General features: G+C 37.5%; 1 protein-coding gene across 4 annotated transcripts in view; it reads left to right on the top strand.

Annotated features, from left to right (window-relative positions):
- PCDH17 (protocadherin 17) overlaps positions 1–12,556 on the top strand; it is a 110,212-nt gene that overhangs the window by 29,491 nt on the left and 68,165 nt on the right. For 3 of the 4 annotated variants that reach the window (XM_068158909.1, XM_068158908.1, XM_068158911.1), the window contains exons 3-4: positions 2,397–2,455; positions 2,629–2,801. In XM_068158909.1, the coding sequence (XP_068015010.1) occupies positions 2,397–2,455; positions 2,629–2,801 (232 nt within the window). The remainder of the gene's footprint in view (positions 1–2,396; positions 2,456–2,628; positions 2,802–12,556) is intronic. The other variant, XM_068158910.1, reaches the window with a different exon arrangement.

The following is a 12,556-nucleotide window of genomic DNA, read 5'->3' as shown; positions in this document are numbered from 1 at the left end:
TGAGTTATCTAATAGCAGAGAAGTGATGAAAAGACAGTTTAGAGAAGGCATTTTGCCTGACAATGACATTAAAAATTGAAATGTTGATTCTAGTGGCAGCTGTGTTTAGGAGGAGGCAGAAGTCTTACATAAGTAAAAGCATAAGGTCAGTTTTCCTGGGTATCTACAGATGAGATATTAGACCTAGGAAATAGATGTGAGTTTTGTAATTGTAAAGATTTATTTGAGTGGGGAGTCATTGGGCTCTGGGGGTGTCCTAATGATTATATGTGTGTGTGTATATATATATATGTGGGGTAGATCAAGAATGCTGAAATATTTCTCTTTATGTCTCCATTCCTTTTTTTTTTTATTACACACACACACCCCCCTGCCTTTAATGTTTGTTTTCATAAATTGAAACATGTTAAGACAAACTTTTATTCTAATTACATATATTAAATCAAGGATCTTGTCTGTTTTTAAGTGCAAAGCACCAAACTACGCCCTAATTGAATTAGACAGGTTTTGAAAAGTTTTTGGTACCTATAGCTGAAATCATCAGCTTCAGAAATGCTGACTTGGAAAAGCAATGACACAACGCTGAGTCTGATGTCCCAGGTCTTAAGATTTCTTATTCAGTAATAAAGTGTAGTGTTTGCATTTCTTAGGCAGCATTTGAGAACTTTTATAAGCCCATCTTTCAATAATGCTGCTGAAAACCAAGTCCCTAACTGGACACAAACACCCAGCTTTCCAAATTATGTGTAATTTTAATATGATAAAAAAATAATTTAGAAGTGCTGTGGTTTGAAAACAGATGAGTAAAACCTGATTCTGTCATGCAGTTGATCATCAAAGATAAGTCACTGATAAAACCTTAGATTATTTTTGTAATGACATGTGCAATGCTTTGTACTGCACGGCCTAACTCAGAAACATCTTCAAACTGTGAACATGTGTATTAGAATCTTAATTTTGAACCAGAGGTTTTAGACAGAAAGAAGAAGAAAGTACCATGTAAATTGGGTTCATACATGCCAAACAGAAGATAATTCTTAACCTTCTGTCTCTTCCCTAAACAACACAATATATGCATGGTATATAAGCACATCTATTTCACGTGTACCTTGACGGTGGCAGATGGCTATCTACTTTCTGTTGCAAATGGCAATGACACTTAAATTTCATACGTAACTTCACACATATTTTCCAAACTCCAACATTCCACCCATAAGAGCAGCAAATATTTGTAATTACCACCTACCTACAGAAACCAAAACAAAGCTGAAAAAATGTGTGTGGGGAGTAGCAGGGAAAACCAAATATCTAAGAGACTAGTCACTCGTGTAAACACTTGTGCAACATTAAACCTTACCTGGGCCTTCTGCTCCATTAATTGAGCGCTGCCTGTGTTACTGATACTGATACACTGAATGCTCTTACAAAACTCATAGCTGTTGTGAAGCGTAGTGGTGTGATATGAAGTGATGCAGAAAACAGTAGAATCTTTGTCATTAGGTCAGCTGCAAGAAGAAATGACGTGTGTGAATGTACAGTATATGGAGTTTTGTGAAAGATGCAGTCTCTCTCCCAAAAAACTTCAGCTGATGATACAAGGGGAATTCAGTTCCCTTTGGCAGGACTCCACGCTGGTCTGGATGCTGTAAATACTTCTGCTTTTACAGTTACTTAGCTCATGCTGCTAAAAATATACTCATGGCAGACTTAATGAAAGTATCTTTTAAAAACTACTTGTCTACAACAATAATTTAATGTTCTGGTTTGCATGTGTGGTTCTCATTGTTCTGACACAGCTATTAATACTGATGAAAACTACAGAGAGAAAATCCAAATATTTTCATATTTGTACTTCTCCAGCAGCATTTAAAAGCACCTCACGACTAATCAGCCACATTTTTTTTATTGGTTTTTTTCTTGGTTTTTTTTTTTCCTCATTTCAAGAGTAATATAGCAATATATGAAATTGCATTGAAGCAGTAAAGGCTTCAGAATCCCAGTAGATGATGTAATTATGGTTAAAAATTAGTATTATTGAATAACTCACTTTCGTAATATGCCGAAGTAATTTTTTCTCTCATTTTCAATAACCATCAGTCTTAATATCTAACTAATGAAAAAACATAAACAGTGTCATCTGTCAGGTTGCTAACAGAGAATGCCACTGATTGGAGCCTCATTGTTTACTTTAGCAGGTAATTTGTGGACCGGAATCATTTAATTGTTCTGAGCACATAATTACATGCCGGCATTTTCCAATTTAATTAAAATGTACAAATCTGAAGATTAAGGGAATTTTTGAATTATTAATCATTTCTCCTCTAGGAAATCTTGTTGCTCTGCAGGAGATTTGTCCAGTGTACAACTATACGTATTTTTTTCCTTCTCTTTCACAGACAGACAATTTTCCCGCAGAGCCCAATTACATGGGCAGCAGGCAGCAGTTTGTTCAAAGGTAAGGCCTATTAAATAACTTTCTCGGCTTCCCCATTTGCATTCTTGTCAAAATTGCTTTGCCACAGAGTACAATTCTACTTAGAACAAGTAAATACAACTCTTTCTTTTTTCTTTTTTTTTTTTCTTTTCTTTTTTTTCTTTTTTTTTTTTTCTTCCCAATATATATTTCAGTAGCTCCACGTTCAAGGATCCAGAAAGAGCCAGCTTGAGGGACAGCGGGCATGGGGACAGTGATCAGGCTGACAGTGACCAAGACACTAACAAAGGCTCCTGCTGTGACATGTCTGTTAGGGAGGCACTCAAGATGAAAACTACTTCAACTAAAAGCCAGCCACTTGAACAAGGTGAGTGAAACCTCCAGTGCTTAAAAGTGTAGAGTTTCAGCCATCATTATAAACCTATTAGTGCTGCAGTTGTTGTTTATCAGGGTGGAATAGCCCACTGATAATACTATCACAGAAAGCAGTAAATCTGGTAGCTAGCCTAGAGCAAAGAATGTTGAGTATCTTTTGGATATGAACATGAAATGAAACCACAAGTATCAAAAGTAGATTAAAAAAAAAAAACAAACCAAAAAAAAAGGAAAGAAAAAGTACTCTTCACAAATGATTAGAATATACTTTATCTCTGCTGGCATTGCCTGTGATATGTTATGTACAGTTCTTCTGCTAAAGGATGATTTAGAAACTCAAACTAGACACGGCTGCAGCAAATCAAAGAATGCCAGTCATTTACATTTTTCACACAGTTTGGAGGAAAGAGAAAGAAATGATGTTTGGCATATCAGACTAGAGTGAAAGCAGACCAGAAGATGTTTTCATTTCATTGCTGTATTTTCCTAATTTTTTTTTTCACAAGTGTCAGATAATAACATCATTTGATTGTCAGTATAATTACATTCACATCCTGTGCAGGTACCAAATATGGAGGTACCTGTGGAGGTACCAAAGGTGCCAGTCATTTACATGCTTCACATAGTTTGGAGAAGAGAGAAAGAAAAGTCTAGAGTGAAAACAGACCAGAAGATGTTTTCATTTCATTGCTGTATTTTCCTTATTCTTTTGCAAGTGTCAGATAATAACAATTTGATTTTCAGTATAATTTCATTCACATCCTGTGGAGTTACCAAAGATGGGTGTCTGTGAGACAGCTAAAATGACTTGTGTCTGGACAATGACAGTGCTCCCTGCAAGCATTCATTCTGACAAATAAGCCTGTTTATTTCCTCAAACTCTGTGTCAAATTATTGCTTACCAGATTTGTTTTATCTAAGAGACAGGGGTTTTTGTTTGTTTGTTTGTTTGTTTGTTTGTTGTTTTAAAGCATGAGAGGGAGTACTCCAGAATTGTGTGTTTGTGTTTTAGTGTAAGCAATAAGGAAGGGCACCACTGAATTATTTTTAAAGAGTTTGTACCTTCCCTGTTATTTTATTTTGTTGTGGGGAAGATGTTCCCGTGTTAATGACAGTTGAAAGACTGTTAGATAACTCTGCCTTAATAAGAAGCTATATTTATAATAAAGCAAAATGTATTTTGCAAAGCAGAAAGCTTTTGTGCCTCTTAGCCTAGACTCATCTGCAGTACAGTCATGAAGAAACACACGTTCAACTTCATTTTACTGATTATGTCGAGGCTGCAATATAAATTTTGCTGTGTAGAATATTTAGAATGATGCAATATAATTTATTCTGTATATATTTGAGGTCTGACCTCATATATGACCCTATTTTCCAAGTAATAAATGCCAGAAAGATTATTTTTTTTTTCTGACCTTTTGCCACAGTAACTCTGTGCTTATAATTGGACATTGATCTGTATAAAGATGCAGTATTGGACTTTTTTTCCCCTTCTTTCTCTCTTTCTCTCTTTCTCTCTTTCTCTTTCTCTCTTTCTCTCTTTCTCTCTTTCTCTTTCTCTCTTTCTCTCTTTCTCTCTTTCTCTTTCTCTCTTTCTTTCTCTCTTTCTTTCTCTCTTTCTTTCTCTTTCGTTCTTTCTTTCTTTCTTTCTTTCTTTCTTTCTTTCTTTCTTTCTTTCTTTCTTTCTTTCTGTCTTTCTTTCTTTCTCTCTCTCTTTCTCTCTTTCTCTCTTTCTCGCTTTCTCTCTTTCTTTCTCTTTCTTTCTCTCTTTCTTTCTTTCTTTCTTTCTTTCTTTCTTTCTTTCTTTCTTTCTTTTCTTTCTTTCTTTCTTTCTTTCTTTCTTTCTTTCTTTCTTTCTTTCTTTCTTTCTCTTCCTTCCTTCCTTCCTTCCTTCCTTCCTTCCTTCCTTCCTTCCTTCCTTCCTTCCTTCCTTCCTTCCTTCCTTCCTTCCTTCCTTCCTTCCTTCCTTCCTTCCTTCCTTCCTTCCTTCCTTCCTTCCTTCCTTCCTTCCTTCCTTCCTTCCTTCCTTCCTTCTTTTTCTTTTCTCTTTTCTTTTCTCTTTTCTTTTCTTTTCTTTTCTTTTTTCTTTTCTTTTCTTTTCTTTTCTTTTCTTTTCTTTTCTTTTCTTTTCTTTTCTTTTCTTTTCTTTTCTTTTCTTTTCTTTTCTTTTCTTTTCTTTTCTTTTCTTTTCTTTTCTTTTCTTTTCTTTTCTTTTCTTTTCTTTTCTTTTCTTTTCTTTTCTTTTCTTTTCTTTTCTTTTCTTTTCTTTTCTTTTCTTTTCTTTTCTTTTCTTTTCTTTTCTTTTCTTTTCTTTTCTTTTCTCTTTTTGTTCCAGTGTGTGCCTAATTTTATAAGTTTTGTGTCAGAACAAGACAAAATCTCCGGAGTATTATCTATCAAGTATAGCCACAAAAAAAGTTCTACACTTTTACAAGTTTCATTAGGAAAATCATTTACTACTTACATTTAAAATGTCTGTTCTTTTGGAAAAGGATGATGTGCCCAGAGTTTGTAGTGCAGTTTGGCCAACAGCATCAAGCCCAATATGGGTCTAAAGACAATAAATCTGGTAAGCAGATTAAGCCAATCATTCCTGTTGCTTATTTTCATTGTAATGCAAGTAGTTAGATGGAAGCTTACACTTGGCATTTTACCTAGGTGGAGGGCCACATTCATCAAGAAAGGACTTATCACAGAGGTTCCTCTAAATTCCTCACGTTTTGATCAAACATATTATAAATTGGGCATGCTGAGTACAGTCAGCCCCTGAACTGCAATAGCAGGAGTTCAAGTAAATTTTCAATAGAATCATAGAACAGTTTGAGTTCCAAACACTGCCATGGGTTGGAACACCTTCCATTAGAAGAGGTTGATTAAAGCCTCAACCAACCCAGCCTTGAATTATTCCAGGGATAGAGGGTTCCCAGCTTCTCTTTGGTAACCTGTTCCAGTGCCTCACCAATTTCACAGTGAAGGACTTCATATCTGAGCTAAATCTAACCCCTTTCAGTTTAAAGCCACTAACCCTTGTCATATGATTACATGGCCTTGTAGAAAAGTACCTCTCTAGCTTTCTTGTAGGCTCCCTTTGGGTACTGGAATGCTGCAATAAGGTCTCCATGGGACCAGCTCTTCTCCATGTTGAAGAATCGCAGCTTTCTCAACCTGTCTTCATTGTAGAGGTTCTTCAGCCCTCTGATGATTTTCATGACTTTCCTCTAGACATGTTCCAACAAGTCAATACCATTCTTATGTTGGGAGCCTCAGAACTGGATACAGTACTCCATGTGGGGTTTTATGAGATCAGAGTAGGTGGTGACAATCACTTCCCTTGACCTGCTGGTCACAATTCTTTTGATGCAGCCCAGGACTGCTTGTCTTTCTGTGTTGCAAACACACATTGCTGGGTCACGTCGAGCTTCATAGCAGCCAACATCCCCAAGTCCTTCTCCAAAAAGTCCATTCTCTGACCAGCCTGTATTTGTGCTTGCAATTGCCCTGGCCTATGTTCAGGACCTTACACTTGGCCTTGTTGAACCTCTTGAGGTTTGCACAGGCCTAGCTCCCAATCCTGTCAAGGTCCCTTTGGATGGCATCTCTTCCCTCCAGCTTGAAAACTGTATCAAACAACTTGGTGTCATCAGTAAACTTACTGAGTGCATTTGATCCTGCTGTCCATGTCACTGATAAAGATGTTAAATAGTGCTAGTCCTAATGGACACAGTCTTAAGCTGTGCCAGGGGAAGTTTAGGCTTGAGATGAGGAGAAAGTTCGTCACTGAGAGAGTCGTTAGCCATTGGAATGGGCTGCCCAGGGAGGTGGTGGAGCCACCATCCCTGGAGGTGTTCAAGAGGAGATTGGACGTGGCACTTGGTGCCATGGTTTAGTCATGAGGTGTTGGGTGACAGGCTGGACTTGATGATCTTTGAGGTCTCTTCCAACCTTGGTGATTCTGTGATTCTGTGAATCCTTGAGGAGTGCCACTCAATGCTGCTGTCCACCTGGACATCAAGCGCTTCACCACAGCTCTTGGAATGCTATCATCCATCTAGTTCCGTATTCACTGAGTGGTCCACCAATCAAATCTCCAATGATATCCATGTGTTTACTTGTACAAACTCATAGCAAGTGTGTTGTAATAAAATCATTGACCTATTATGAAAATTGAACCTGCAGCGAGCACCTTATGGGAGTTACAGATTACTGCAGTAACAAATGGGGTGCAATATGTTGTTCCCACTGAAATAAATGATTTCTTGTCACGTTAGCGCTCTTAGCCCAAAGTAACTTTCCTCTTTTGAAAGAAAATAAACAAAATTACTCTCTCAAGTCAAGCCAAGCAAAGTTGAAGCAGGGTGAGAAATATGATAAATGTGATTAGGATAGAAAAAGGATTGCATTTTCTTCAGAAGAAAAAAATGTTTTCTGGGAAAAGGAAATGGATAGCTTGCTAAAAACAATTGTCTGTGGCAGTGCCTGAAGCACTATCAGAAGCTGTGGTTCTGTGCCTATTTTAGGCTGTGCACAGATATCAGAATTTATTATTTCATAGCAAAGTTTCAGGCTTGATAACTGTTCTTTAAAAATATTCTGCTTTTGGAACAGTAATAATTATTAAATCTCCTGTCATTTTTGAAATATGATCAGGAGCAACTGAATTCAAGATCTTGATCTGAAAATGTGAAAATGAGTTAAATTAGAGTCTGACATCCTCTATGTGTAATTCCAAACACTGTTGTCACAGGTCCAGTAATGAAAGTGTTATCAGCTCCAGTAGTTTAACTACAGTTTTGAGTAACTCTAGCCTAGACAGCTTGAGAATTAAATGGTCATACTGAGACAAAAAAAGGTGTCAATAACACTACAGCAATTGTGCTTTCTATCAGTAATAAAGTAGGAAATTTTATGAAAAAATAATTTTTGTAGACAAGTTATCTGATTTCAGCATGGGATGAGGGCAATCAATCTTACTTTATGATATGAATAAAAATAGTGGAAAAATAGTGGATAGTAAAGCCTCGGTAAGTTTACTATTAAAATACCTGATTTCAAGGAAATATATCCAGATAGCAAGTTTTGTCTGGTGGTGATTGCAAACAAAGTAGGAAGGATTACAAAAATTAGTCATCATTGTAAAGGGACCACAAGGATCATCTAGTTCCAACCCCCCTGCCATGGGCAGGGATACCCCACACTAGATCAGGCTGGACAGAGCCTCATCCAGCCTGGTCTTAAACACCTCCAGGGACGGGGTCTCGACCACCTCCCTGGACAACCCATTCCAGGGTTTCACCACTCTCATGGTGAAGAACCTCCTCCTCACATCTAGCCTGAATCTCCCCACCTCCAGCTTAATTCCATTCCCCCTAGTCCTATCACTACCTGAGATCCTTATGAAAGGTCATCACTTGGAAAGAAAGGGAAGAAACTCAACCCAACAGAAATTCACACACACAGAATCACCAAGGTTGGAAGAGACCTCAAAGATCATCAAGTCCAACCTGTCACCACAGACCTCATGACTAAACCATGGCACCAAGTGCCACATCCAATCCCTTTTTGAACACCTCCAGGGATGGTGACTCCACCACCTCCCTGGGCAGCACATTCCAGTGGGAAATCACTCTCTCCATGAAGAACTTTCTCCTCACCTCGAGCCTAAATTTTCCCTGGCACAGTATATCACAGTTATATACAGTTATCACAGTATATCCTTTTCCTGTGAATCCCAAGCCACTTTCTGTGTGAAAATAACCTAGCTGTCTCTTAAGCTTAATTACCCTACCTGCTGTCTTACCCTACCAGCTTACTTACCCTACCTGAATCAGCTGTCTTACTAAGCAGCTTGCTCCGTGTGCCTGCTACTCTTTCAATGGAATGATTTTAGATAGATTTGCTTTGTTTATCTCTCTTTAATTTTTCGCTTGTGTTGCTGAGACTTGAATTCCCATCACTAGTTTGGACATTTTGAGATCATCCCACTCAGAAGTCTTACAACAATTAAGTTTTGACTACATCTGGCAAGTTGCCTGTTTGTTTCATGGAGTAAAATACATTTTGCATTTATATTTAAGTAATTGGTTTTTGTTGTGTTTTGGTTTGGGTGTAAAATCAAGAGTCTGTATTTCTTGGAAAATATATCCAAAGCTGAAACAAATGTATATAAACTATAAAACTACAAAGCAGCAGTGTAACAGCAAGATGTACATTTTATACTTTCCTTAGTGAAGCTTGACTATATTTACCTTATCATTAGTAAAACAATATAGAGTTATGGATTTTTTCTGTAGTTACTCATAAATCATTTTCTTTATTAGATTTTCCTGGAAATTTTTTCCTTCCTTCCCACCCCCTTTCCTGTCTGCGTTTTCTTGCTGTAACATAAATCTGCATTTTCGTGTCAGTGTCAAAAATACCCAAGGTACATAAATATCTCTAAATTTGGTTGCTTTGTTGTTCAGTTTTTGTTTTATCACTGTGCATTTTCTCTTTCCACACGTTTGCTTGCCATTCACACCTGCATCCCACAGACAAGGTATTTCTGCATGTGCTGTTGCCTTGTTAGCAGTAGCACAGATCCTGAGAATAAAGGAAAAGCAGAAAGAACCTTCTTGGAGGAAGGGTGAAACAAAACTCTATATGATTGGTGTCAGAATTTCCTCTAGGACTCTAGCTCACCAGGCTTTTCTGTAGAACAACACTGTTTTGATCTAAGTGACTATTATTGCTTTTGTAAATGACCATAATGTAGCTTCAGGGAGGAAAAAAAAAGGGGGTGGGGGGAAGGAAAAAAGAGAAGATATTGAATATAACTTTAAAATATACTTCTTCCTTCATCATCACAACAAACCCACATTTTCACCACAGCTGATGCAATCCTGCATGCGTGTGTTTTAGGAATAAAAACTATCCTTATGAATATTCAACTCTTTGAGTTTGTCCACTGAACACGTTCATACTCGTATCTTCAGTTTCTAAATGAGAATGATCCCTTAAGTCAAGTAACCTGTATTATCTATCTGCAGCAGAGCAGAAATTGTAAGACTTTCCAACCAAGATTTTTTCCTGAACTATCCATCGATTTTGCTGCCATAATCTTGCTGGTGTCTGTAGGATAATTAAAATCCATTCTGTTTAACTGAGTGAGAATCAGTCTAGACTGATAAGTGCAGAAAGTTCATCAAGCATATTTCTGTTGTCTGACATCATCACCAGTGCTTTCCATGCCATTGGGGATGATGGATTATTTTATGAATTCATCAGCTTAGTGAGATAATGGAAAACGAATATTGTGAAGAAATATTGCTATTCAAAGTTCTCACAGCTAGTGCTGGCCACTGCTGAGGCAATGATGGAGTCTGGGAGGCAGAGCTGACACAGCCTGTGAAATGTTTTGTTCAGTGTTGCTTCCTTCCATAGGTCTTTTTCCCCTAGACAGAACATCTCCTATCACATTCTCTCTGTGCCCAGAATGTGAATAGCTTTCAGACTGCGCTACTTGTTCTGATGCCACTTAAGACTCTTCATGTCCGGGACTATCGTCCCTTCCAACTCACTTACCCCTAACATGGTCAGATAAGATGCTAACTTGCTGTTCCATGTCAGGACTTGCACGCAGTACCCATTCGTCACTTTCATCTGATTTATTGTTATCCAGGCAAGCCACAATATAATTTAATTGTACTGAGAGTCTCTGTTCTTTCTGTAGTCTGACTTAGTAGTAGTATATATTTCTAGAACTGTAAATTCTGGAAACTGTTAAGTGAAGCCCATGCACAATAAGAAGAAGAAAAAAAAAAGTTTCTTACCTTTCATTTGTATTTTATTTGTTTGTTTGTTTGTTTGTTTGTTTTATTTCCCAACTTTATTTTTCTCCTTTTTTTTTTTTCTCTTCTCTTCTTATGCAAACGTGTGACCCTAAAACAAAACTAGCATAGGTCAAAGATGAACTTCTCCAAACTGTATCCGATTCTGACTGATCAAATTTATTGTTATCCCTGAAGTTCTGTGCCCCTAAGTTTAGGAAAGATGTTGAGTTGCTGGAACATGTCCAGAGAAGGGCAACAAAGCTGGGGAGGGGTTTGGAGCACAAGCCCTCTGAGGAGAGGCTGAGGGAGCTGGGGTTGCTTAGCCTGGAGAAGAGGAGGCTTAGGGGAGACCTTCTTGTTATCTACAACTACCTGAAAGGAGGTTGTAGTCAGGTGGGGGTTGGTCTCTTCTCCTGGGTGGCCAGCACCAGAACAAGAGGATATAGTCTCAAGCTGTGTCAGGGGAGATTTAGGCTGGATATTAGAAAGAAGTTCTTCCCAGAAAGAGTGATTTGCCATTGGAATGTGCTGCCCAGGGAGGTGCTGGAGTCACCATTACTGGAGGTGTTTAGGAAAAGACTGGATGGGGTGCTTGGTGCCATGGTTTAGTTGATTAGATAGTGTTGGATGCTAGGTTGGACTCGATGATCTCAAAGGTCTTTTCCAACCTGGTTAATTCTATTCTATTCTATTCTATTCTATTCTATTCTATTCTATTCTATTCTATTCTATTCTATTCTATTCTATTCCGTTCCGTTCCGTTCCGTTCCGTTCCGTTCCGTTCCGTTCCGTTCCGTTCCATTCCATTCCATTCCATTCCATTCCATTCTATATTATAAGATTATATTATATAAGATATTATACCCTGAAGATATTCCATTTTGGCTTAATTCTAATTGCAACATTTCTAATTTTAGAAAAAAAAAAAAAAAAAGCATGTAGAATTAGAGGCTTTTAGGAAGAATAAGACCATATTTATATTTGTTTGATGCCTATTCCAGTGTGAGTAGCAAATTCATTATTATATTTAATTCACCGCCAGTACTTTCTGCTTTTCTTCTGTGAGTAATTTTTCAGTGAAACAGCACTTCTAAATTTGAAGAGAATTAGCAGCGTTATTATTGGTATCATCCTTCTTATGATCTTGGTGAATGGTAATATTGAGACTTCTATTGGTATTAAACTTTTAAATTAATATATTACACTTTTAGTCAGAGGAGTACTCATAAAAAATTCAAATGTTCTAAGTGCCTTGATCTCAAACATTCATTTAAACATGGTCTAGGTAATACTTCTGCAAGTGTTCCTCACCTGGGCTGAGGTGAGGGCTATGTGAATGTTCTCTACTGCCCTTTTTTGGAGATATCTGAATAATATTCTCCCTCTGAGCCTAAGTTAATGGACTAGAAATACAGGTCAGTTACCTTTGCTGTGTAGATCGGTGTCATAATCTTTTTCATGTTAATACCCAGTAATCCATGACCTATCTGTCCCTGTATTTTATGTTGAGCAAATTTTATGATGGATTTGGGCAAAAGAAAGACAAAACTTTTATATCTCATTTATTTACTCAGAGTATTAAAGATTTTGTTTTTTCCTCTGTTGCAGTTATGATGAATAACTTTCTTCTTTTAAGTTTCATTTTTAGATTAGTAGGCTACTAGTCAATTTAGGTTGACTTTTTACATTTCAATTATTTCAATACCAGGTCTGGAGTCACGAGTGACATTTTGTGTCATCAGGTGGAACAATAATTAGGTGTGCATGGAAGAGGAGACCAGTTCATTTGGATAGAAGAGGGAGTGTTCCCAGGTGCAGCTGCCCTCTGTAGTGTGGTCTTCTCACATGTATGAGCAGCTTTGGAGAAGTTTCAGGAAGCAGGTGTTTGTCAAAAAAAAAAAGTCAGAAAAGGAAGCAAAGTGGCATCTTAATGGAG

This window comes from Melanerpes formicivorus, unplaced genomic scaffold, assembly GCF_026170545.1.
Source record: "Melanerpes formicivorus ecotype bairdi unplaced genomic scaffold, bMelFor1.0.p_v2 SCAF_44, whole genome shotgun sequence".
NCBI lineage: Eukaryota > Metazoa > Chordata > Aves > Piciformes > Picidae > Melanerpes > Melanerpes formicivorus.
Note: the sequence above shows the minus strand (reverse complement) of the source record. Positions and strands in the feature narration are given on the sequence as shown.